This window comes from Trachypithecus francoisi, unplaced genomic scaffold (genome assembly GCF_009764315.1).
Source record: "Trachypithecus francoisi isolate TF-2019V2 unplaced genomic scaffold, Tfra_2.0 Lachesis_group13, whole genome shotgun sequence".
Classification (NCBI taxonomy): Eukaryota; Metazoa; Chordata; class Mammalia; order Primates; family Cercopithecidae; genus Trachypithecus; species Trachypithecus francoisi.
In genome coordinates this window covers 95,248,916-95,274,330 of record NW_022681458.1, presented here as the reverse complement: position 1 = coordinate 95,274,330, position 25,415 = coordinate 95,248,916, and the positions used below count along the sequence as shown (strand labels likewise).

The 25,415-nt window shown below is 39.3% G+C and overlaps 1 protein-coding gene across 1 annotated transcript in view; it reads left to right on the top strand.

The window, feature by feature from the left end:
* Window positions 1-977: 977 nt before the first annotated feature.
* ACVR2A (activin A receptor type 2A) overlaps window positions 978-25,415 on the top strand; it is an 89,120-nt gene continuing 64,682 nt past the window's right edge. The window contains exon 1 of the mRNA XM_033231573.1: window positions 978-1,684. Coding sequence (XP_033087464.1) covers window positions 1,630-1,684 — 55 coding nt within the window. The 5' untranslated portion in view covers window positions 978-1,629. The remainder of the gene's footprint in view (window positions 1,685-25,415) is intronic.

Below are 25,415 nucleotides of genomic sequence, written 5' to 3'. Positions count from 1 at the left end.
TTAAGGGGTAAAAACAGGCCCTTATAAAGAGCTAAAATTTAAATAAGTAATCACTTGTCTGATCATCAAATATGTCGTTCGAAATTCTCAGTTTTTTCTTCAAAGCGCAGTAAACAAATATTTGCGCACCTATTACTTGCAAAACAGTTCTCAACACAATGCTTTGTGTATAAAAGGAACGGCGGGAATGGATTCAAGTTGCGCATCGTGATAAATGGCGTGAATATCCTGAGCGGGTGGACAGCCCTTCTCCGTGAGTTTTTTCTTTTCTTTTCCAGTCACCAAGACAGCACGCGTGTGCAGAAGCTGCAGCGGTGGGACGCAATGCTAAGTCTGGGGGCGCCGACACCAGCTCGCGCGTCGCGAGCTCGCCTGGACAGCTCGGCGGGCGCGGCCAAACAGCTCCCACGTCCGCCTTCCACCGACTGCTCGGTCTCAGAGCGGACGAGGCGTCCCCCCAGAGGAAAGACTGGGCGCCGCAGACGCCCCTTGGAGAAGTCCCCGGCCACTCGCCCCACCTCGGGGTCCTGTTCCTCTTGGGCTTCCCCTAAACCCTCGGGCGGGCGCTCCAGAGAGGCCCGTGGGACGCGATTTGAAACGGGTCGTGCCCAGCCCAGCCCGCATCTACTCGGCGGCCACAGCCCAGCCACAGCTTAGGGACTTTGAGGCGCCCGCGCCCCTTTGTCGCGGTATCTCTCGCCCAAGCAGGCCGGACGCCGAGGCCTCGCGGTATCAAGCCTCCGTCCGCCCCGCCTCCTCGCCCTCCACTCGGCCCCGCCCTCGCTCTCTCACCCCTCCCCCTCTCCCGCCTCGCTTCCCCGACAATCTCCTCGCGCTCCCGGCCCGGCACGCGCGCTGCGCCCGGCCGCCGCCGCCGCCGCCGCCGCTGCTGCCGCCGCCGCCGCCGCCGCCGAGCGTTCCTCCGCTGCGCCTGGCTTCCAGCTTCGGGCCGGAACCGGAAGTTTGGGGGGCGGAGCCCGGCGGAGGCCAGGAGACCGAAAACGCGGCCGAGCCCGAAGCCCGGAGCCGGAGCCAGAGCCTGGACCAGAACTTGGCCGCCGCCTGCACCGCCGCCGCTGCCGCCAGCCGCTCCTTCCCCGCGCCGCAGCCGCCTCGCCGCCACCGTCGCGAGCTCGGCCGCCAGTGGTCCTCGGACTTTAGGTGTCCGGGTTGAAGGTCGGTCCGGACGTCGGACCCAGTCGGTTCCCAGACTGTCCGGGCGGCTGCGGACGCCGCCGCCGCCGCCTCCTCGTCGCCTCAGCCTGGCGTTTTGTTCCCAGAGACGGGAGAGGCGAGCGGAGCTGACAGTGATTTTGACAGTGATTTAAACCCGCTTTTGTTGTTGTTGGCTTTTCGTTGTTTGGTTTTGTGTGTTGTGCGTGTGTGTGGCGGTTTTTCCCCCGTGGTGCATTTTATTTTTTATCGTTGTGCTCTTTTTTCTTTTTTTTTTTTTAAACCCAGTGAACGTTTTTTTTTTTTTTAGTTTTTAAATTTTTTTATTTTTGGTCTGGGCTTCCGAATATGTTTTATGACGGTTGATTTTACACCAGGAGGTTTGTCTCCGAGGAAGACCCAGGGAACTGGATATCTAGCCAGAACTTCCTCCGGATTCCCCGGCGCCTCGGGAAAATGGGAGCTGCTGCAAAGTTGGCGTTTGCCGTCTTTCTTATCTCCTGTTCTTCAGGTAGGTGCAGGGAGCGCGGCGCGGCGGGGCTGCTCCTGCGGCCGCGGCGGCCGCTGCTGGGGGCCGCGGCTGGTGTCGGGTCGGAGAGTCCAGTGAAGCCTGAGGAGGTTGCCCACTCCCTGCGCCCCTCGACTGCCACCCCCCTCCCAGGTCTGATTGTGATCTGCAAACCTCCATGCATTTTTCTCCTTTTGAGTTGGGTCGGCGAGCTGATAAGAGTGAGTGCTGTGTTGTTGTGGAAGTGAGAAAGTCATGTTTTGTGGCCATAACACTGGATGACAGCGCTGGTTGGGTTGCAATTAAGCCGCAAATACCACAAGTGACAATTTATGCAAAGGTTGAGATCTGAAAGGAGTATTTAGTGTGGGCTCCTCCAAAACAAGGGTTGCTTTTTGTCGTCGTTTAATTAGTGCTTCACCAGTAAATATCACGACATAGATCAGGCCAGTTGCTGCTTAATTTTGGCTGTGAGAAACAATACATCCTATCAGCAGTTTAATCTGGGTCTCCCCTCACGTTTTCTTCAACTTCAGTGTCCAGCAGCGTTAAAAATAGTTGTAGTGGTTGTTGGAGTGTTAACTATAACCCAGTGCAGAAGAGGTATGCCGCTTGGTGTTGGTAATGTGCTGGCGTTCAACCACCATTTGTATGCTCTTTTGGGGCATAGATTTTGCTTACCTACGGAATACTTACTTTAAACGTTTTGTATTGAAGCATTGTGTTCGGTTTAGAACAACCCATATGAAATTGATTTTGTTAAATATAGTGGACTCATAAAATAGGTTTTAGCTCAAGGTTGGGGGAATAAACTGGCCATTTTATATTGGAAATTTTGATTTTGTGAGGACGTTCTATGGTTGCAACCAGTGGTTGGAAGAACTAGTCTTTTGTATTTGAAATTCTATAAATGAATACAGCATCTAGCTCAAAGGTGTGCAGATGTGCATAACAGGAGAGTTAGTTCAATAGATGAAACATTTTAAAGAAGTCTCATTGGATTTATTTATCGTAAAATTTAATATTCAGTTACGAGCTTGTGGCATAGAATTACAGGGGACTCTTGGCGGGGGGGGCGGTGAGCGAATTGACAGGTTTCATGGCCATGTCTTTATCTCGTTTGCCACAGGAAAATTAAAGGGTGGTAGTCTTCTTTGTGTACCTCTGTGGGGGGTGTGTGTGTGTGTTTGTGTGTGTGTGTGTGTGTTTGTGTCCGTCTTCCCCACCCCCCTTTAAATAGAATCTTTTGTAATGTATAGAATTTTGCTAAATGGTACATTTCCTTGTGGTTAATAAATGGATAAAGTCTAGTCTTATGTCTGTAGTGGTATTGATCAGTTCCGGGTGGGCTGAATGTGTTGTGAAATGGCGATCATTGCCAGAGATTAACCAAAAGAATCATGTCTGTTTAAATGGAAGAAGGAACATGCTTAAGGCAGGCTGACAGTTCTTTTTGTGCACGGTTTGGGAAGGAAGCTAAACAATGGTGTGTCTGAAATGAATGAAGGCCTTGATAACACTGAACCTCTTGCTTTTGTGACATGACTTAACCATGTAGTTTTTATCTTTCCAGTAGTACTCTTTTTTCTCTGCTTCTATATGTTGTGGCTGGTGAACTCCTCTTGTTCAAATCCCTTGTTCTGATCTCTTGCCCTTGAGGAGGGGCATCATGGCCACTGACCAAGGAATTGTGGACATTATTCCCTCCCAAACCCACCTGAGTCACACTAATTGATGAAGGAGGTTATTCTTGAGCAGTCTCAAGGTATTACTTCTTGAAAAGCAGGCTGTCGCTACAGATCTTACAGCTTCCTCTGCTTGGTTTGGTAGTGGAAATAATTGAGCATTAGTTTCTTGTGGGATTATTTTCATTGGGCCGGGATTATTTTCATTGGGCCAGGATTATTTTCAGTGGGCCAGGAGGTTAATAGCTATAATTTTGAAATAAAGTGATTTTGTTGCTATAGGGCATATAGATATTCCACTTACATTAAACTAATATTATATTGTTGCATAGGCTCTTTAAGATGAACATTCCCAGTTGAACTAAAATATGTGATTCTGTTGAAGATAATTGAAATAATCATAAAGACCTTCATCCATATTTATACATGAAGATTTTGAGTACTTAAAATGTCTGATTTTTAAAAGGCTTTTGTTATGGATCAGATGCACTCTAAAAAAGGGTTATTGTGTTTCTCCAACTAATTGATTTTTCTACAAAATGTGTAATCTAACATGTTGGAAGCATGAGGTGACTGTTTTTATAATTTTAAAAATTCTCAGGTTGTCAGTTTTTCATTTCTAGATACTTGATTTTTTTTTTTTTTTAATCAAATTGGGAAACAATAGTAAGGAACAGTTTTGTTCCAGGTATTTAGAAGGGATGTTTACTATGTCGTGGACTCTGATTTTTCAGTTTCCATCCCAAGGTATGTATTGTGGAGACTGATTATGCAGACTATTCCTGTTGGATATGGCCAAGTGTATAATTTGCTCCTCTCTCTCATTCCAGGGGAAACATTTCAAATTTTGCCCCTGTCCTGGAGTGCCTTCAGATTATCTTTGATTTTGAATTTTTTCATTCCTCTCATACTTCCTCAGATTCTGTTTCAAAACATAAATCTTAGTTTTCTTTTTATAGCTGCTGTGGTTTATTTGTATCTTTCCCCACAGTTTGTTAAAGTATGAGAATGACTTTAATACTTGCCTTAGTATTTAGATTTATCCTATCTACAGTTATGCAGCTATTGTGGTATTTGAGTTGCGTTGAAGTAAGTTGAGAATTCCTTTGGATTTTGTGGGAGCTGGAGCAGTATGGTCAGTGTATTTGATGAAATAGGACATGGAAATATGGTAATTATGTTTTCTTCAGTTCAGCTAGGCAGTACTGTGTATGTGTGAATGTATGTGTGGTTGGGGGGAAGTTGACAGTACAGAGAATCTTTTGGGATTCTCTTGAACTTTGACTAACAAGTGATGGATGTTAAATATTTTGTTTTCTAAAAGGCAGAATCTCTTATAAATGCTGTCTGTGGTCAAATTCAAATATAATATATTGAAGCATGGAGACCAGAAACAAAATGAAACAAAATTCTCCCTCCGTTCATTTTGTATTTTTTTTTTTTCCTATTTATGATCTAAGCCAATAGTTCTCACGCTGGGGTGATTCCCCCTCCCTGCTTCCCCAAATCCCCATCCATGGGACATTTGGAAACATTTTTGGTTGTCATAACAGGGGGCGGGGTGTGCTACTGGCATCTAGTTGGGTAGAGGGCAGGGATGCTTCTAATTGTCCTACAATGCACGGTACAGCCTTCCACAACAAAGAGTTATCTGGCTCAGTATGTCACTAGTGTAGAGGTCAAAAAACTCTGTTCTAAGAAAGCCAAATATTACATGTTCTCACTTATAAGTAGGAGCAAAATAACGAGAACACATGAAAACAAAGAACAGAACAGCAAACACTGGAGTCTACTCAAGGATGGAGGGTAGGAGGAGGGAGATGAGCAGAAAAGATAACTATTGGGCACTGAGCTTAATACCTGGGTGGTGAAGTAATCTGCACAGCAAACCCCCATGATACGAGTTTACCTATGTAATAGACCTTCACATGTACCCCCGAACCTAAAATACAAATTTTTAAAAAAGGAAAAACTCAGTTCTAAACTCTTAAATTTTGAAAGCATTAGTTTATTAGTAAAAGGGCTCTGCTGTCTTCCCCCTAAAGTTAGTAATCTAAATTTTACAAGTACATGGTATTGATGATCTCCAGGGGACCTTGTATTGAAAGTTTTTAATCTTTTCATTATCTTTTAAATTAGAATATGATTAAATTAGAGAAATAGACTATAGATATGCACATTCTTTCATCCTATTATACTATAATAAAAATATTCTGATGACTTATGGATAAACTCTCCTATCACCGATTTTGATAGAGTGCTCATGAAGACTGCATGTTTCTGGACCTGATGAATGATTGCTTAAGGTGTCAAGTTTAGTATATTTGCTTTAGATCCAGGATTTTCTTTGCCGTGATATGATCTTTAAGGATATTTGCCTACTTTATTCTTACATCACTGGTTGCCTTATGGTGATATTTGTGTGTGTTTAACATGTTGCCTGAAATATGTTCACTGTTACATGTTCCCTGAATAGTTTCAAGGTAGAAATTCTGTTTTTTTAAAAAAGATATTTCGTTTGTCTAGCTAACTTTAATTTCAAGAAACTTTTAACCTAATCTCTTAATTACATAATTACCTTGAGAATCATTAGCTGGGTTTTGGTTACCGTTAGACTAATTTATGATACAGTAAGTAATATTTTATGATCTATTGCAGATCCTTTCCCTTTTTAAGGTTAAATCTTGACCATAATTAATAAAATGTTTACCTTGTTTTGAATTCTGGTTTTAAGGAAGTTAACCCAGCCAACCAAGATAAGAATTACAGTGAAACTCTTAGCAAATTAAGTAGCATTATACCATAGAGAGGAAAATTCTAAAGTAATTCCCGCAAATGGTGTCCAGATGAGCCTCACAGTGTCTCTGTAACACACCTCTCCATACCCTTCACTGATACTGACATTTTCACCTTTTGGGTCCTCCAGACTCACTGTTCTTAAGAAGTGAAGCACAACTAAACCGAATGAGATTTTAGTAATCTCTAAATTGTTTATTTAGATTCTAAGACTTTATTTTGTTGCATTTTGACTTTTTAAAGTGTTATTCTGATTTTCTCATCTTTGATATCTCATAAGTCCGTGATTACAATTTGTCTTTTCATGGTCTGTTATGTTGCCAGTTGCCATATTGTCTCAGATTATAGGCAAGCTTGGCAACATTTGATACTAGGGTCACTGGTATGCCTTAACTTTTTGCTCACTGCTCTGTAACTCATTGTTTTTTCCATTCTCTTTCATCATTGTTCCCTTTCCATTTTCCTCCCTTCTTTGTCTACTCCCTTTTCTTCCCCTGACCCTTCTGTACTTCCCTATACTGCTTGCTTGTGGAACCCACTTGTTGCTTAGCATCATGGGTGGCTCAAGAGGGCTTACCCATGGTTTTAATGAAAACAAATTGAATTTAGAATGCTTGAGAATTGACCAGAGAGTCTTTTCCACTGTTCTTTCATTTGCTGGTTTCTGGACTACCTCACACACCGCCTTGGGAGTAGTGTTACTCTCTTGGAATCAAATGGCTTGAACTTTAGATTGCTCTTATTCTCTTTTTTAATATTCAGGTTTTCCTTAACTCTTTGCTGCTTAAGAAAAAGTTTCACTCATATTATTATTCATTCATCATTTCTGTTTAAGCCAACATTTGACTGGACCCAAGAGTATATTTATTGCCACTGATAGGACCACATTAGACTTCCTCTGTGGTAGATTTAATTCTGTTAGATTGTAAAATAGTCATGTCTAGACAGAACATTGATTTCAGATTGACTATTGAACATGAAAATTCCAGGAATAGTGTATAGAGGAAGGAGGAGGAGGAGGAGAAATCAAGAAGGTAAGAAAACTACTGTAGATAGCAGTTGACTTTCTGTCATTCTCTACCTAGATTTCTTTTTAGTCACTTTTGTATACCCAGTGCATCTAGAGGTCAGGCTTTGTTTTAATAAAGAGACTTAAGGGAAATATGTTTTTGTCTCTGAGGTTGGATTTTTTTGAACTGTTAGAGTGGTGAGCCTGAGGAAAAAAATTGGAAAGTTCATATGGATAGTGATCAAGAATGTGGTCATAGAGGTTGGTGGACTTGAGCTCTGGTGTCAGCACTGCCGGTACCTAGCTTATCTATCATTTTCTCTTACTTGATTATTGTAGCACTTTTCTAGCTAAGATTCACCAGTTCCCTATCACTACTTCCTTTTCTTTATCGTCCATCTGCATAGCTGCTGGAGTGATCTTATTAAAAAATAAATCTGAATATGTCACCTTTGCTTAAAACCTTTCGCTGACTGTGGGTCACCTTTATCATAGAATTTAAAGTCTTAGAATGTCATAAAAAATCCTTCATCATTTGGTTCCTGCCTATTTTTTTTAACCTCTTGGTATTGGTTAACAGTATAGACTCTGGATGTAGACTTAATTGGTTTAAATCTTGGTTTCATAACCTAGCCTTGGTCAAGTTACTTCACCTTTGTGTGTCTCAGTTTTCTCATCTACACAATGGGGGGATGTTAATAGTGCCTACCTCAGAGAGTGGTTTGAATATTAAATGCTAGGTATTCTGCTGCAGCTTCTCCTCAGGATGAGTACTATATTCCATCCATACAGACTTGACTTGCGGTTTCTTAAATGTGTCATCCTTTGTTATATGTCAGTATGGTGCCTTCCTATATGTTAGTCTTCCTCTTCCCTTTTTGGTTTTAAGACTGAGAAGTATCACCTCCTTAGAAACATTTTCTCTGTCACCCAACCCAGATTGAGTTAGTTGCTTTCTGTTCATCTAACACCTTGTAAATGACCTTGATTTCAGTAATTATTGCAAATGTTTACTTGCCTATTTCCACTTTAGACTGTGCAAATGTTTACTTTCCTGTTTCTACTCTTTGAAGACATCTTACCTTTATCCACACACCCATTTCTAGAACCTGGTACACAATAGGTGCTCAGCAAATGTTTATTGAATGAATGAGATGAAATTATTTCACTTCTCTGAGCCACAGTTGCCTTCTTAATGTATTGAAGTGGTGAACTTGCATTAGATGACCCCTGATTTTTTTTCCTACTCTAAAAACTTTATGATTCTATAATTTTAAGGTTAGAGTTCAGTGGTGACATTTTATTAAGAAAAGATTTTGCTGATTGTTTTGATATCTTTAAGTTATGTTCAAATTTAAATTTTTAAAAATAATTAAAATTATAATTTGAATTATATAGATTTAGAGGGGATCTTAGGTATCTTCGTGTTCCATGGCTTTCGTACTTTTTTGATTATAATTCACAATAAGAATTACACATTGCATTATGACTTAGTTCCCATGTGGTAGTAGGGGTGTGTGTATGTGTGTGTGTGTGCATCGGAAATGAAAGTTTCATGAACTGTGTACTCTTAACTATGTGCAGGACACTTATGTCTTTTTATATTATATTTCATTTAAAAATCATTGATCATGACCCATTAATTGATTCATTGACCCACTAATGGATTGTAAATCCCTAAAACCAGTGACCTGGTTCAACAATCCTTATTTTCTGTATTCAATACTCTTTTAGTGGATAAGGAAGCTACCTACATAAATGTGTGCAATGAAAAATATATGCACTGAAAAATATGGTCATTAATTAATCTACAATAGAGAATGTATGCCTATTTATAGAATATAGGGAAAACTGGTCTCAAGGGACAGCGTGGCTCTTCCCCGACTAAGCTCTTCTCTCTTTTGGACTAGTCGAATAAACACGAAGGTGCTGAAACAAAATTAGATTGTAATTTGGGGGAGTTGGTATTTTTTAATTTAGGAAAGACTTGCTGGACTTAATACTGGAAAAAATGTCTTAGCGGAAGATTAGGAAGGATATTAATCTTAATATGAAGGAAAAGACATAAAATAGCATCAGGAACACAACAGGCATTTGAGAGTAAAGTTGACCATGGATGAAGGCAAAGTGGGATGGAGAAATTTTGACTAAATCTGAGGAAGAGATTTGTGTGATGAAGAGAGTTCATAATTGCTTGATGAAGTAGGACAATCTCAGGATATTAACTCTTAAATTCAGATGAAAACTAATTAAAACTGAGGAGGTAAGAGTGAATGATACATATCCTGATGTATGTCCCAAATACCCCATATGTGGATATAGGACTGAAAAGCGACTCGAAGACTAAGGTAGGATGGTAGCACTACTAAATGAAATTGGTAAAGAAGTAATGGGCCAGAGGAAAATTGAAAGTGCCTTCGTAACTAAAAAAGTTTACAGGCAGATATAGTTTTAGATGTTGAGCATGAATAAAAATAAAGACATATATTTGGAAAAACAGGAGTACATAATAAAACATGATAGCATGTAATATTCTCTTAAAAGGGCAGGCTGTATGATGGATATGTCTTCATTGTGATGTCTAGTTAAAGAATTCTAAGCATTAGTGGCTCAGTATGTTGTTTATGTTTATATGATGGTCAGATTTCAGTAACTACTCATACTGGTCTTCCAGATTATATTCTTTGAAATCTGTATGAGACCCTACAGTAAAATATACTGTTCTAAAGAAGTAGATTTAGATACTTTTCTGAACTTGGTATACGGTATTCACGCTTGAAACCTAAATTTTTCAGTGACCATTCTTTTGGACTAGTTTTTTTCTTTGGTTGGCTGTAGTCACACTGGGAATCACTTTATTCCCTAATATTGCTAAAGAAAATAAATGTAAAGCAAGAAGATAGTTACTACATTAGAAGCACTGGCTACACATGTGGGGAGGGGTTGCCTTGCAAAAGGTTTAAAAATTGAATCAAGTCTTTACATATTGTAATAAAAGTAGCCTATTTATAAAGCTTAGAGGGAGTAGTTTTCCTAGTTATGATTATTAACTTTAAAATTTTTATTTTAAAGGAAAAGTCTACTGTTCTTCACATCTTCATAACTATATGTGATATATCAAACTTGCTCCAAGGCATTATTTCAAGAGGAAGGGGTATGGACAAGTTATGAGATCTTGGGACATTTCTAAAAATCTTGAGATTAACTTTTAAAATTTGTAAACCAAGATGTATTAAATGAATTGATACGCCACATAACACAATAGCTGGTCCAGAGTAGATCTTACATGTTAGTTTTTAACCTATCTTTAAGTCGCATATAAAAGGATATGGTATGTAAAACATTAAAAAGATAGATTTGATTCTTGGGGGTATTTACATTTGCAGGTTACTTATCAGTTAATATGCAATAATACTCTGACTAAAGGATACAGCCAAAGAACATATCATTATAGAGAGCCAGATAGCTGCCAATAAATATCTAGAATATTCAAATATCATGGTTCCTTACAAAGAGTTCTTTAAGGTCTCATTGTTTTAGCATGCATTAAAAAGAAACAATGGAGTAAATCGTCTCTATTTATTAGTGGGAATTTAAAACATCTTTTTTTCTTGGGCAACTTCTCTTAAACTTTTTAAGTGTTTTAGAACTTTTCAGTAGAAGTAAAGTTTTGAAAGATTCTCAAGTCTGTTTTTAGGTACCAGCTAATTTAAGCTTTGAACACACAAAGCTTTTCAATGACTATTCTTTGAGATCAATATTTTGAATGTGGTATAATATTTTGGACTAAAACTTAAAAGTCTGTCATTCAAATTCCTACTTTCCTACTGACTCTTCTTTGACCTTTGACAGCCATTAAGATTTCACTTTACTCATCCTTAAATTAAAGAGGGTGAAATAGGTATTCATTCACTTAACAAATCAATATTGAACTACACGCTAGACACTATGGTAAGTGCTTGGGATACAGCATTAAATATGAAGACAGATATGATTATGCCTTTCTGGAGCTTATAGTCATAAAGTAAGTAGTCAAATGAATAACATAATTACAAATTGTCGTATGTGCACTGACAGAAACTAACAGGGTGCTGAGAGGATTGCTCTTTATTTGCCTTATCACATATCACATCTGTTTACTTTATCTACCTATTTCTCTTTTTTTTTTTTTTTTTTTTTGAGACTGAGTCTCGCTCTGTCGGCCAGGCTGGAGTGCAGTAGTGCGATCTCCGTTCACTGCAACCCCAGCCTTTCAGTTCAAGTGATTCTCCTGCCTCAGCCTCCCGAGTAACTGGGACTACAGGCATGTGCCACCATGCCTGGCTAATTTTTGTATTTTTGGTAGAGAGGGGGTTTAACCATGTTGACCAGGCTGGTCTCGAACTCCTGTCTCAAGTTATCTGCCCTCCTTGGCCTCCCAAAGTGCTGGGATTACAGGTGTGAGCCACCGCGCCTGGCCTATTATTTGTCCTTTCCAATATTAGAGTGTAAGCTCTACTAGGGGTGGGGGAGGGTGTGACTTTTTCTTAATACTTCCAGTGCATGGCACAGTTTCTGGCACAGAGGTGAAGCTCTGTAAATATTTAACTAGCTGCCTGAAGCAGTGAATGCAGGGATGGGACTGGAGAGATAGGGACAGGATCATGCAAGTCTTTGATCTAACAGGGGAAGGAATTAGAATAAAATGCAAAGGGCAGTGTGAAGCAAAGAGTTTTAAGGAAGAGCAGATCTGGGTTATGTGTTAAGATCACTTTGGCAGCTATCTGAAAAACATTGGAAGAGTATAGGAGTGAAGAGGTGAGACCAGTTAGGAACCTATTGCATCAGTGTAAGCTAGAGAGACTCTGCAGGATCCCTTCCAGCTTTGAACATTCTCTGATTGTATTGTAAAGCTTACCTACACTTATCAGTCTTCCTTTTGTATCTTATTTTAGTCATCTTATTTTTTTTTCCTCCTTGTCATTGCTTAAAAAAAACCATGAATGGATAGGCTTCTTGTGAACTTCAAATACAAATTATCAGAAAAAGAAATAATGAAACACAGACTAGAGGTTATTGAATTTTTGTAACAAATTTCTATCTTTAGAGTTTGTGCATTTGCTAATTTATATTCTTATTTACTTAAACATTCCTATTTCTCTCTGAAACTGACTTTACTCCTTTTCAGGTGCCTATTTTTTCCATAAGCTTACCACCTCTTTATTGTTTCAAATGTCATATGGTATATTGTTGGTATGGTTGAAGATTCAGAAGTAGAAACTCTGTGTGTTTTATATCTTAATTCTTAGAAATTTGATATCTTTTCAGGTTATCAGGGTCTTACAATAAAGGCTGAAAGGATAAATACTTAATACTTTAGGCTATTTGTTTTATTCAGAGCTACAGCCTCTAACTCTAGGTATTCAGCTTGAATGTTTTTATCTGGAAAGATTTCAAGCCTCTCCTGTTGTTGGTAGAGACGTGGTGCTTGGCACAGGGAAATAAGCTCTTTATTATGGCATAAGTTCAGCTGCAGCATCTTTGCCTAGGAAAAACTGCATTATTACACACAGGTAAAACCAGAAGAGATGTTAAACTTTACTGAATTTAAAAAATATAGTGGGGCCTGCCTCTTTCCTTCTGGTTTCACTTGGATTCTTTCATTTTGGAAGCAGGTAAAGCTAACCATCTTTGATAAGCCACCTTCTATAAAGTTCAGTTTCACCCCGTGAATACTATAGTTCATTTTATTTATTATTACCTTAAATAAAATAGTTCTAGAAAAAGAACTGGATGCTAGGCCTTTCTTTTACCTGGTAGTGGAGTTTCATACTTTAGGATTAGTAAATACAATTTGCTAATTAATTTTATATAATCTAAGACTTGGAATGAACTTGTAATAATCACTAAAATTGTATGAGGAGAAACAAAAAGTCAATGAGTAAATGAGGACGATGATAAATAATGAATAATTGCAAGATAACATACAAGATGGATATGGTAATAGTAAAGTAATTTGATTAGCAGGCATTCAAAGTAGAATAAAACATCTTTCTGAATGGCCAGAAAAATGGTTGAATAGCTGCTTACCACAAGCTTTTACTGCTGGGAGGGCCTAACAAACTGTCAGGTACTATTTTCTCCAGTAACTACCTTCATCTGAATGATTCTTCGGAAGAATAAACTTCTCAAGCTGATCCTCACTTCTGAAGGATGGAGTAAAAGTAAAAGATTAGGGCCAGAGAAGAAAAGTGGTTATGCTTCATTTTCCTTTTGAATCATTGAAGAGTAGTTTTGACTTTTTACCACTGATCTTATTTTTCACTACTGTAGCCCTAGAATATCCCCACATCAAGAACTGTAGTTTCTAGTTAGTCTAGCAACATATATTTAGCAGTCCTCAATTAGACAGTATTTTTGTAATTAATATCTAGCCTTGCATCTATGATGGAAGGAAATCAGCTCACTAAGCCAGAGGACAGAGGAGTAGAGGAGCCTATTCTGTTATAGATAATAGAACCATTGAAACGTTATATTTGTCAGTTAGGGCTGGTTAATAGAAATAAAAGCTCATATTGTTGGTACATATGTAGCTGTTTGTTGGCAAGAATGGTTTTCTTTAAAAAAAACCAAAAACCAAAAACCAACCCCTAACACTTGCTTTATCTTCAAATTCAATGCAAGTAGTTAATTATGCAAATTCTTGGGTTGATATAGTAGAAAGAGCAAACATTCTGCCTGGAGAAAACCTGGGTGTTGTGCCTGTCTACCACAGTGTGGGATATCATGTGGACTTGGGAAAATTCCATAAGCTTAGTTTCTGTTTTATAGTACCTACCTCAAAGGTTTGAGTAAGGATCAAAGGCTACACACACAAGCCCAAGTGTACTCACATAAAAATATATACATACGACTTAAAAAAAAATTACTTTAAGTTCAGGAGTACATGTGCAGGTTTGTTACATAGGTAAACTTGTGTCATGGGGGTTTGTTTTATGGATTATTTTATCACCCAGGTATTAAGCCTAGTACCCATTAGTTATTTTTCCTGATCCTCTCCCTCCTCCCTCCCATAGGCCCCAGTGTTCCCTTCTACTTGTCCATGTGTTCCCATCATTTAGCTTTCACTTGTAAGTGAGAACATGTGGTATTTGGTTTTCTGTTCTGTGTTAGTTTGCTAAGCATAATGGCCTCCAGCTCCACCCATGTCCCTGCGAAGGACATGCTCTCGTTTGCTTTTGTGGCCGTACATGCAACTTAAAATTTTCTTCTTCTCTCTGACTTTCTGCTGAACATGCAGCCTTTAAAACTTTGAAGTGCTATGTCAAATATTTGTAATTAATACAGTGATGTTTTTCAAGGAGTAGAGAGTAATAGGAAGAATTGAAGGGAATTATACCAGCACTTCGAATTCAGAATTTGTGATGCCTGATGGGTCGACATTTATCTTTAGGCTGTCTGCAAATAAAGGGGTTAATTCCATAAATAACTGAATAATAGATATTAGAGGGTTTATTCCTTACAGTGACCTTAAAGGTTCTGTATGATATAGACCCTTTCCATCCTTATCTTTTGTCATATTGGCTCTCTGGTAGTTCCTACAACACACCAACTGCTTTTTATACCTCTGAGCTTTTTTTTACTTGTCTTCCGTTAATATTTATGAGAAGGGCCATGTCAGACTTAAAATGTAGTTTCCTCCATGCCTGGCACATAATAGATGCTTAACAAATATTTATCAATGAACGTTGAATGCTTTTGAGCACTTAGAATGGGGGTCCACAGACTTTTTTGTAAAGGGCCAGATAGTAAGTATTTTAGGCAGTCCCTTTTGCAGTTTCTCAGCTCTGCCAGCTGTAACACAAAAGCAGTCAGACAATATGTAAATAAACCAGTGTCACTGTGTTCCAGTAAAACTTTATTTGTGGGCACTGAAATTTGAATTTCATATAATTTTCATATGTCACAGAGTATTATTCTTTTGATTTTTTTTTCAGCCATTTAAAAATGTAAAAACCATTGTTCAGGGGCTGTATACAGACTGGATTTTGACCTGTGAGCTGTAGTTTGCCAATCTCTTGGACATTGTATAGGTGGCACCCCTCCCCCAACTTAGAAATATGTTTAAAAAACTTTGTGCGGGAGCATTTTCTTACAGAATTATTGTTACATATGTGGATTAAGTTCCTAGGAAGACTAATCCACAAGCCTGTTTTACATCCAGTGTTTTAATGTAGCAACACAACTTTATTTTACCCCCAAGAATAACTCTGTCTCACTGGGTGCGGTGGCTCACGCCTGTAATCCTAGCACTTTGGGAGGCCGAGGTGGGCGGATCACGAGGTCAGGAGATTGAGACCATCCTGGCTAACACAGTGAAACCCCGTCTCTCCTAAAAATACAAAAACATTAGCTGTGCGTGGTGGCGGGCGCCAGTAATCCAGCTACTCGGGAGACTGAGGCAGGAGAATGGCATGAACCCGGGAGGCAGAGCTTGAAGTGAGCGGAGATGGCGCCCCTGCACTCCAGCCTGGGTGAAAGTGCGAGACTCCGTCTCAAAAAAAAAAAAAAAGAATAACTGTCTCTGAGGGAAAATAGATTTAGTATTCCTTCTTGGACCAGTGACAGCACGTATTCTCCTGAGCACTCTCACAATTTGCTTCTTCCCTGATCTCTCTTCTACCTGCTGGGGTTTGCATCCTAGGAAATCCTCTTCTAGGGGCTCCTGTAGGGTGGAATGGTAACAAAACTAACAAGAGCTTTCTGTGTGTGATTAGGGAGGAGGGCATGGGAGGAAAAAGATGGAGAGAGACAAGAGTGCAAAGTAATTTCTTTTCGAACTGCAGGTTACAACCCATTGGAAGGTTATAAAATCAGTGTAGAGGGTCGCCACAGACCAAAAAAGAAAAAAAAAAGAGAAAATGTTAGAATGAATCACACATAGCATAGTATTGTTTTGTGAAACTTCAGTTGTGTGTGTGATTGTATGTGTGTATGTACCGGGTCACAATGAAAAATGTATTTCTTACGGCGCTGTGTGGTCAGAAAACTTTGAGAGCCTGTGTTCCAAGGGTTTGGGGTACTGATCCTGAGTTTGTTTGTTTTTTTCCCTTACTGTATATGAGAGGCACGTGAAAAATGTAAAGGCAGCCTCTTGATTTCTTGCTACAGTACGTTTTTGGTACTCAGCTACCTTATGAGGTGGTTAACTGTTTTACAGATGAGAAAACAGGGTCATACAGATAAAAAGCTTCACAACTGAGATTGAAACAGAAGCTCACCAGAAGCTCACCTTATTTTAGAATATGTTCTTCTTCCATTATGCCATGTTGTTTTCCCTATAGGGAAAGGAGTTATGTATGACTTCCTTTGTGTTTCAGAGGACAAAAATCATTCCAGTTGGCCACAGCTCACTGATTTCTTGAGACAAGGCATTGGCTTTAGTGATAGGACAAGGCCACTGAAAGGTGTGAAGAGAGTGGTTAGGAACTCAGTAGAAAGGTTGATGTAGTATCTAAGAAAGGAGGGATTTCACCTTTATTTTCTTCTTTGCCCTCTGTACTACTGTCCCTGCTCCTTCATTCCTCACCACCAGTTGGGCTCGTAACTCATGCTAGAAATAGCATGGAATTGAGGATGAGGTTTAGTGAGGAAGGGTAATATAATCATGTCTTTAGCTGAAAGGGGAATGAGGAGGGAAACCTAAGTAGCAGGGCCACCTGGCCACCCAGATGGGTTGGCTGTTCCCAGGTGGCAATTTACAAGTGGGTGTAGGTAAAACGGGGCCTGCTATTAATTGTGTTACAAGCAGAAGTCTTGGCTGTGGAAACTGGTAGCTTTGATATGCTAATTGAAAGTAGTTCTTTTTAAAGTTATATTAAGGGAAAGCCTGTCTTAAGCAACACTTGGTTAGTCCAGAGTCAGTTGCCCGTTTTAAGTACTTAAAAATCATAATACATATCTTTTAAGAAATCTCTTTCTTAGTTTCTGGTAAAAACTAATTTATGCTGATTTTGATCTCTACCTTGATTTGGGATTGTTTTGGGAAGAAAAAGGTTGTGGGAAGGCTGTTCTTCACTAGGAAAGTAACAGAACCATAGCAGACTGGTAGGTTAATTGAACGGAAAGATGAGAGACCCTTACAGAATGTGTTCATCTTCCCCAGGCCGAGTTGGGATTCTTGCTTTTACAATGGGAATTAGTGTTTCATGGGGGAATTTTAACTATGTAGTAGTATCTGAAGACTTAGTATTTTTCAGCCCATCACTTGCCCCTACAGTATTGCTTACCATTCTGTATTATAATATCTTGTTAATGTGTCAGACGCCCAGGTGACCTTAAGTTGTTACAGATTTTTCAGTGTAAAGTTAGTGTTCAGCTTAGGTTAAGAGTATTGAAGCCAGATGCCTGGTCCTCATCTGGAAAATGGAGATAATAAGGGTAACCTACTTTGTACAGTTGTTATGAAGTATAAATGAGTTGATATATGCGAAGTGCTTTGAATCATTTCTCACATGTAGCATTCTAAATAACTCAATAAATATTAGTTGCTGATGCTGGTTGGTATTACCAGTGTCTAGTCTGAACTATTTATTGAATATGAAAAAGTTATAATGTAGTGAATGTATTAATAATATTGAGGACATTCCAGTATATTTAGTGAGAAACTGTACCTTTGTAGATGGCCATAGTGTTTTGTTTGGGGTGCAAGTAGTGTTTGTTTTACTTATAATATTTATATTTATTTGACTGTGATTTAATTCTAGAACATCATCTGGTATTCAGGGAAGAATACTAATATTTTCAATTATGTAATTTATTGTTACTGTTTTATGTAAAGATTTTGGGGAGAAACTTTTCAGAAAAGTGTAAAGTAGCATGTCATTCAGTAGTATACAGATTGAACATGCTAGATCTGAACGTCCAAAATTTGATATTCTTCAAAATTCAGAATGTTTTGTGTGACAGCATGATGCTCAAAGGAAATGCTCATTGGAGCATTTCAGATTTCAGATTTTCAGATTTGGGATGCTCAACTGGTATACCACCAATATTTTGAAATCCGAAAAAAAAAATCTGAAATCCAAAACACTTCTGATCCCAAACATTTTGGATAAGGGATATTCAGCCTGTATTCCCGAATGAGAGCGTCTGAAAACCTTCTTTCCAAAGTGAGAGAGCAAGATAAAGCAGTGTGATTGTGTGAGGGGGATAACTGAAATTTCTAAAAGTGTATCTTGTTTTATTTTCTCAGCATCTGAATATTAACATTTCTGGGTAGTTTCTGTGTTTTATAGTTTTTTAAGTGATTTCCTGTCTGTTTCTGTTGATTCTATTTGAGCCTGTTTGAACTAGGTTCTATGTTTTGTTTTAACTCAAACCCTGAGATAATATAATTTGCCTGAAGTCACTGATCAGTGGAGCTAGAACTAAAACCCTGGTTTTCAAGTTCAGTATTCTTTCGTAGTAGCAAAAAATGCTTTCTGGCTTTTAGAGAGTCCTCTTCCACTGTCTCCCACCCTTGGTGTTTGCAGTGATTTATAGAGTTGGTTGCTTTGCAGATAATCTTTGTACCACACTTTCAGAAACCCATGTTTAGAGTCTGGGGAGCCAGAAGTAGCAATATAGCAATAGTAAGCACCAAAGCGAAGTCTTAATTCTAGGGAAGATTTTTTTTTTTTTTTTTTGGAGTGGGGTCTTGCTTGGTTAGCTTGATGTTGTAACTGTAAACCCACATATGTAAATTGTTGCCTGAAGTAAATTTGTAGGTAAATCCTGCCATTGATTGCTGCAGATGTGCTTTTCTCAATCACTTTTGTTTTTGATTAAGAACATTTAAAATTGTTTTCCTGGGCAGGGCGCCGTGACTCATGCGTGTAATCCCAGCACTTTGGGAGGCTGAGGCGGGCAGATCACTCCTGAGTTCAGGAGTTTGAGACCAGCCTTGCCAACAGGGCGAAACCCCGTCTTTACTAAAAATACGAAAATTAGCCAGGTGTGGTGGCGCATGCCTGTAATCCCAGCTACTGGGGAGGCTGAGCCCAGGAGACAGAGTTGCAGTGAGCTGAGATCGCGCCACTGCACTCCAGCCTGGGTGACAGAGCGAGACTCTGTCTCCCAAAAAAAAAAATTGTTTTTCTAGTGGTCCATTGCTAGATCAGTCTCATTACACATGTGCCAGAATGTTACATTGTTTTCACATTGCTCCATTTCTTGGGACAAAATTGGAACTGGCGAGTTATGTCACAGCACAACCGTTATGTATAACAATAGTATTGCTAATGATTACCATTTGTTAAAACTGTTGTTATTAACCACCACTTATAGCATGCTCCGTGCTAAGTGCTATTAAGTTTTCATGATAATGTGCCTGACTAGCCCTCCAAGATAATTGTTATCCCCATTTTATAGATAAGGAAACTGAGACTCAGTGACTTGCCTAAGGCTATGTAACTAAGTAAGGAGCAGAATTTAGGTCTGTAAGGCTTAAATCTATTCTTTGGAATCTACTATGCTAAAATAATGAGTTACCAATTCCAGGACTGTGTGATGTTTTTTGAACCTGTTCTGCCGAGATTCTCTATCCTGCTCATGCTAACAGCAGCTACTGTTGTTGCCAGCACCCCTTGAAACCTATGATGTAAAAACTGCTGACTTATCAAATTTAGGTGAATGATGGTCTACTATGTTTCCTGTGGCTGATATAGCAGAGCTTTCTCCACCTCTGAAATGAAAGTACACTTGACCCTTGAACAGCGTGGGGATTGGGGGTGTCGACTCCTGTGAGGTTGAAAATCCAGGTATAACTTTTGACTCCACCAGAATTTACCTAATAATACCCTGTTATTGACTGGAAGCCCTACTGATAAACAGTTGATTAACACATGTTTTGTATGTTATATGTATTATACATACTATTTTGTGTGTTATAGTATGTTCTTACAATCAGGAAGCTAAAGGAAAGAAAATGCTATTAAGAAAAATCATAAGGGAGAGAAAGTATTTTTACTCTTCATTAAATGGAAGTAGATTAGTCTTGCTATCTCAGGGATGGCAGAGGTAGAAGAAAGTCCGCATACAGGTGGATTCACGCAGTTCAAACCCATGTTTGAGGGTTGTTTGAGGGTCAACTGTAATTGTCCACAGCTGCTTAAAAACTGAATAACAGAAGTTGTTCCTTTTGGTTATATAGTGAGCCAGAATCAGAACTAGGTCAGAAATCATTTGCTGTGATCACCACTTGAGTAATTAGAGAATCAGATGTTCAAAGTAAATGCATCTTCTTAAAATGATTATACCTTGACTCAGAGAAGTTGAATTAATTGAAATTTGCTCAATGTAGAAGAAAACAAATCCATGTTGCTTTTGATTCATATTTAGAACATAAGTTAATGTTAGTGGTCATTAATTGTTCATTGGTGCCTGTTTCCTATGTAGGGTGAGTGAAGAAGAACATGCTAGATAAGTATGAATGGTTCTGGCATTAGGATTTGTGGTTCCCCTCTTCACTTTATTTTATAGACAAATTGATTAAATGATGAGCATACTTTGTTTTTCCGAATTGAAGGACCTCAACTTTCTGCTACTGTAACTTATTTTTATTCTATTTTATTTTAATTTTTTTTTGAGATGGAGTCTTACTCTGTTGCCCAGGCTGGAGTGCAGTGGCGTGATCTTGGCTCACTGCAGCCTCCGCCTCCCAGGTTCGAGCGATTCTCCTGCATCAGCCTCCTAAGTAGCTGGGATTACACGCGTGTTGTACAACGCCCGGCTAATTTTTTTTGTATTTTTTTAGAGATGAGTTTTCACCGTGTTGGCCAAGCTGATCTGAAACTCCTGACTTGGTGATCCACCTGCCTTGGCCTCCCAAAGTGCTGGGATTACAGGTGTGAGCCACTGTGCGCGGCCTGTTACTATAACTTTTAAAGTATTGATTAGCTTGCAGAAACTGAGATATGAAGAGAATAGGAAGAAAGGGGAATTTCTTATCTTTCCTAGGGACTTGATTTGAATTTAAGGGATTGAATTTATAGAAAACCACATATAGCCATAATCCATTTAGTTATAATTTCCATTATAATTAAACAATAATCCATTTAGTTGTTGAAATGAACCAACAATTAAGGGGACCCTAGTATGTTCTTCTCATTGTGTCAGGTACTATGGAGCTTACAAAGAGAGTGTAAAGTGTTTAATTGTCTAAGAAAACAGTCACTTTGGAGTGATAAACCATACGCTGTAAAAATACACATTCTGAAACTAAAAATGCAATATAAAAACATGAGACACATTGATTACTAAAATTAATGATATCTGACACCAAGTGACTTTTTTTTTCTTTTTTGGGAGGCGTGGCTTATCTTTTAGGATTTCACTAGGTGAGGGATGCATTTCAGATTCTACTCCCCCTAGTCTGAGTTCTTGCCCTTGTTTCTTTTTGAATTTATTGCTGCTGAAATAAAAGCACCATGAGGATAGGGATTATGGCCCTCATGTTTTTTACCACAGTCCTGGTGTCCAGTGCTCAATAAATACTATTGAATAAATTAATATGAAAGTCTTCCTTTTTCCTCTCACCGTCCAGTTTCTTCAAATGGTTCCTCTGTATGTGGCTCCACATCTGTATCTTTGTTCCCTCTTTAACCAACTATTAATCTAAAGTAAGTGACATAAGTCTGTCAAAGATTAAGGATTTTTTAGTAGCATAATCTAAAGCATTCTTATTATATTTGATTATGAATTGACTTTTCTGTAAGTTTGACGCTATTGTCTGCCTGTTCTTTCTCAAAGTTCTCTTGTTCTATTACATTCCCAATTCTGTAGCCCTTTGCCACCTCAGTATTCATTCTGTCCATCCTTTTTGTGTTGCTGTTTCTCAGAGTTTAATCCTTAATAGAATTTTGCTCTAAATACCCTTCCTGTTGAAGTAATCCCATCTCATTTTCACTAAGTGAAGGAGATATCCAGAGTTACCTTGCTGATTCCGATCCCCCTCCTGAGCTCCAAACTTATTTATTAGTCATCTAGTAAATGTTAAGTATATGTCAGAACTGGGAGAAGAGATGCATAAGACACAGTCTTTACCCTAGAGGATTCATAGCCTACTGGGAGGAGAATTATTAGTAAACTAGCGTTTATGCAGCACTTGGTATCTATGTTACAGTCCCTTGGGATAGCAGAAGAAGCTTTTGGAGTGGGGTCAGGTAATTTTTCCTACAAGGACACTTGAGGTGATCTTGAAGGATGGATGATTAGGAGTTCACCAGGTAAATAGAGAGGGAGGAATATTTTATGTTTTCACTGTCAGGCCTGGTGAGTTTGCTCCCTGGTGGTGAGACAGCTCAGTATGGACAAGTTTTCCAAGGCCTGAGGACGCTTACACAGGAGGCCCAGGGGAGCCAATGTCATGGCCAGCAAAATGGTATCAAGCATTAGAGCCAGAGGGTTAGAAGTGACTGAGAAAACAGGGGCGTTAATAACAAACGAAATACATGACTACTCATTCAAAGCAGTGTATGTAAGGGAATGATTTAGACTAAGACTCTGAAAGTGGCATGTGCAGGGTTTGTCCTTTTCAGTGATACCTGTTGTATATTGCCGTAGTCATCATAATAGATTACAGCAGTGCTTCTCCAGCTTTAATATGCATAGGAACCACATGGAGATATTGTTAAAATGTAGATTTTGATTTGTTAAGTCTGGATTGGGGCCTGAGGTTCCACATTTCCAAGAGGCTCCCAGGGGTTCAGGGACTCTACTTTCAGAAGAAAGAGATTAAAGGAGCCAAGAATGGCTGAATGCAGAGGAAACAATTTATACAGACACCTGAATAATTGTTATGTGTTCGAGGAACTGAGATTAGTTCAGGACACTGAGATCTTAAGGCATATATGGGGGATGGAGCAGTGATGGGGGACGAGTTTGCAGAGGTGAGGTAGGGGTCAGGTCATGAGGGGCTGCATTTGCTAGGGAGTGTTAACTTCATACCAAAGACTGTGGAAGGGCCATTTTGAGCAGAAGAGTTCTATTATCATTAATGCTTTAGAATGAAGAGATGAATTAGGTTTTTATCAAGTTGAGTTCAAAGTACTTGTGGTCCATTCTGATAGGGATATCAAATAAGTAGTAGAGGTAGATCTAAGCTGGACAGAGAGATTTGAGTATTCAGCCAATAGATGTACAGCATAAAATCAACTAGGCAGAATGGGGAATGAAAAGAGACCAAAGATCTAACTCTGGGGAATACTGTCATTTTCAGAGCAGGGAGAGAAGTTAAGGAAGAGCTTGTAGAGAAGACCAAGGTGCGTCCGGAAAGGTAGAAGGAAAACAAGTATCGTTTCATTGTAAGAAATCTAGATGGAGAAAGTATTAAAAAAAGTGTCAGATCTAATAAGGTAGAGCCTGAAAAGTCACCACTAGATTTGTCAATTAGGAGATTATTTGTAACTTTACCAAGAGACATTTCGGTAAAGTGGTGGAGACAAAAACCATGTTGTAGGAGATGAGTAGTGAAATGTAGATGAGGAAGTTGTTTCAGCTGTGGTCTATTACCTTTCAAGAAATGTTGGTTAAGAAGGGATATAAAGAGGTGGGGAAGAAAGCCAGAGTCGAGGTGTTTCTGTGCTTGAGAGTTGGGTTCAAGAGAGAGCTTACAGAAAGGGGAAAATTAAAATTGAAACCATTTGGAGCCAGAAACTTGGCTGCCATCTTCAACGTGTTTTTCATACTGTTCTTCAAAATCCAAGCAATTACTAAGTTCTGTCAATTTGACTCTCCATGTGTTTCTTGAGTCTATACCTGCTTCCTTCCCATTATCAACGTGTTAGTTCCATCCTTACCAACTGTGTCTGGACTCTTAAGTGGACCTGTTCCTCCCTTACTCCAGAAACAAAACAAAGCAAACAAAAATGCACCAGAGAAACAGAAAACTTCCCTTCCACACTCTTTGCTAGAAACCGTGGAGATTACAGAAACTAAGGAATCTATGAAAATGTACAGATCTGCCCCTGACAGTTAACTTCTTAAAACCCCTCACTCACTTCTTGTCACTTACAAATGATGAAGGTCAAGTTTTTTAACATGACACGCAGTGCCCCCAGGATTATTCTTTTCCAGCTTCATTTCCTGCCACTCACTGCCTCCCACTTTGATCTTACACCACTAGAAAACTTCTGATCTTTACTACCCTTGTGCCTTGTGCCTCTACACTCCACTGATTTTGTACTTCCTGCAATTCCTGTGGGACACCCCTATCTCACCTCTTCCCTAGCAGGTTGTTAGGTGCTTCTTTCTGTGTTCCCATAGCACCTTACTTATTTACTGATTGTTATACTTTCTACATTATTGATATTTTCTCTACTTCTCTCTCTCCACGTTAAGAACTTAACAAGTTTTTCTCATTCATCTCTGTATCCTCCATCAGTGGCTCAATGCTGTTGGAATTGGCGCTCAGTTCATGTTCACTGAAATGTGAAAAAAGTTGTACAAGGAGATAGTGGCATTTGACTCGACCTTGGAAGAATGATAGGATGTCACCAAGTTCCCTTTGATGGGGAAGAGGATTCTATACAGAGTGGCTAGCATACGCAAGAGCTTTGAGGCAGTCAAGATGATAATATTTATAGATAATGCTGAATACTCCTTTTGGACAGGAGAGAAGAGGTAGAAAATGTAATGGCACGTAACGTTAGAAAAATAAGTTGGGCACAGATGAAATGGAGCCTGGGATGCCATGTTTTAAGATTTTTCTTTCCTTTTCTCCACTGTAGCAATGGGCAACCTTTGTGTATTGTTAAAAAGTGGAAAGTAACACCAACTCTTGATTTTTGAGGCAAGGTTCTGTATTTTCTGTAAGTATCTGATGTGGATAATCTTTTTTTTTTTTTTTCAAGGTTTTAGTCATTTCAGTTTCTGTTATGTTTAATTTCATTTATTTATTTTGAGACAGGGTCTCCTCCTGTAGCCCAGGCTGGAGTGCAGTGATGGGAACATGACTTACTACAGCCTCCACCTCCCAGGCCCAAACGATCCTCTCACCTGAGAGCCTCTCTCCTCCTGAGAGGCTGGGACCACAGGCATGCCGCCACACCTGGCTAATTTTTAAATTTTTTTGTAGAAGTAGGGGTCTTGCCATGTTGCCCAGGCTGGTCTCCACCTCCTGGGCTCAAGCAGTCCTCCTGTCTTGGTCCCTCAAAGTGCTGGGATTACAGACGTGAGCCACCATGCCCAGCCTTTATTTTTTTTCAGTTTCCTTCCTAAAGATGTT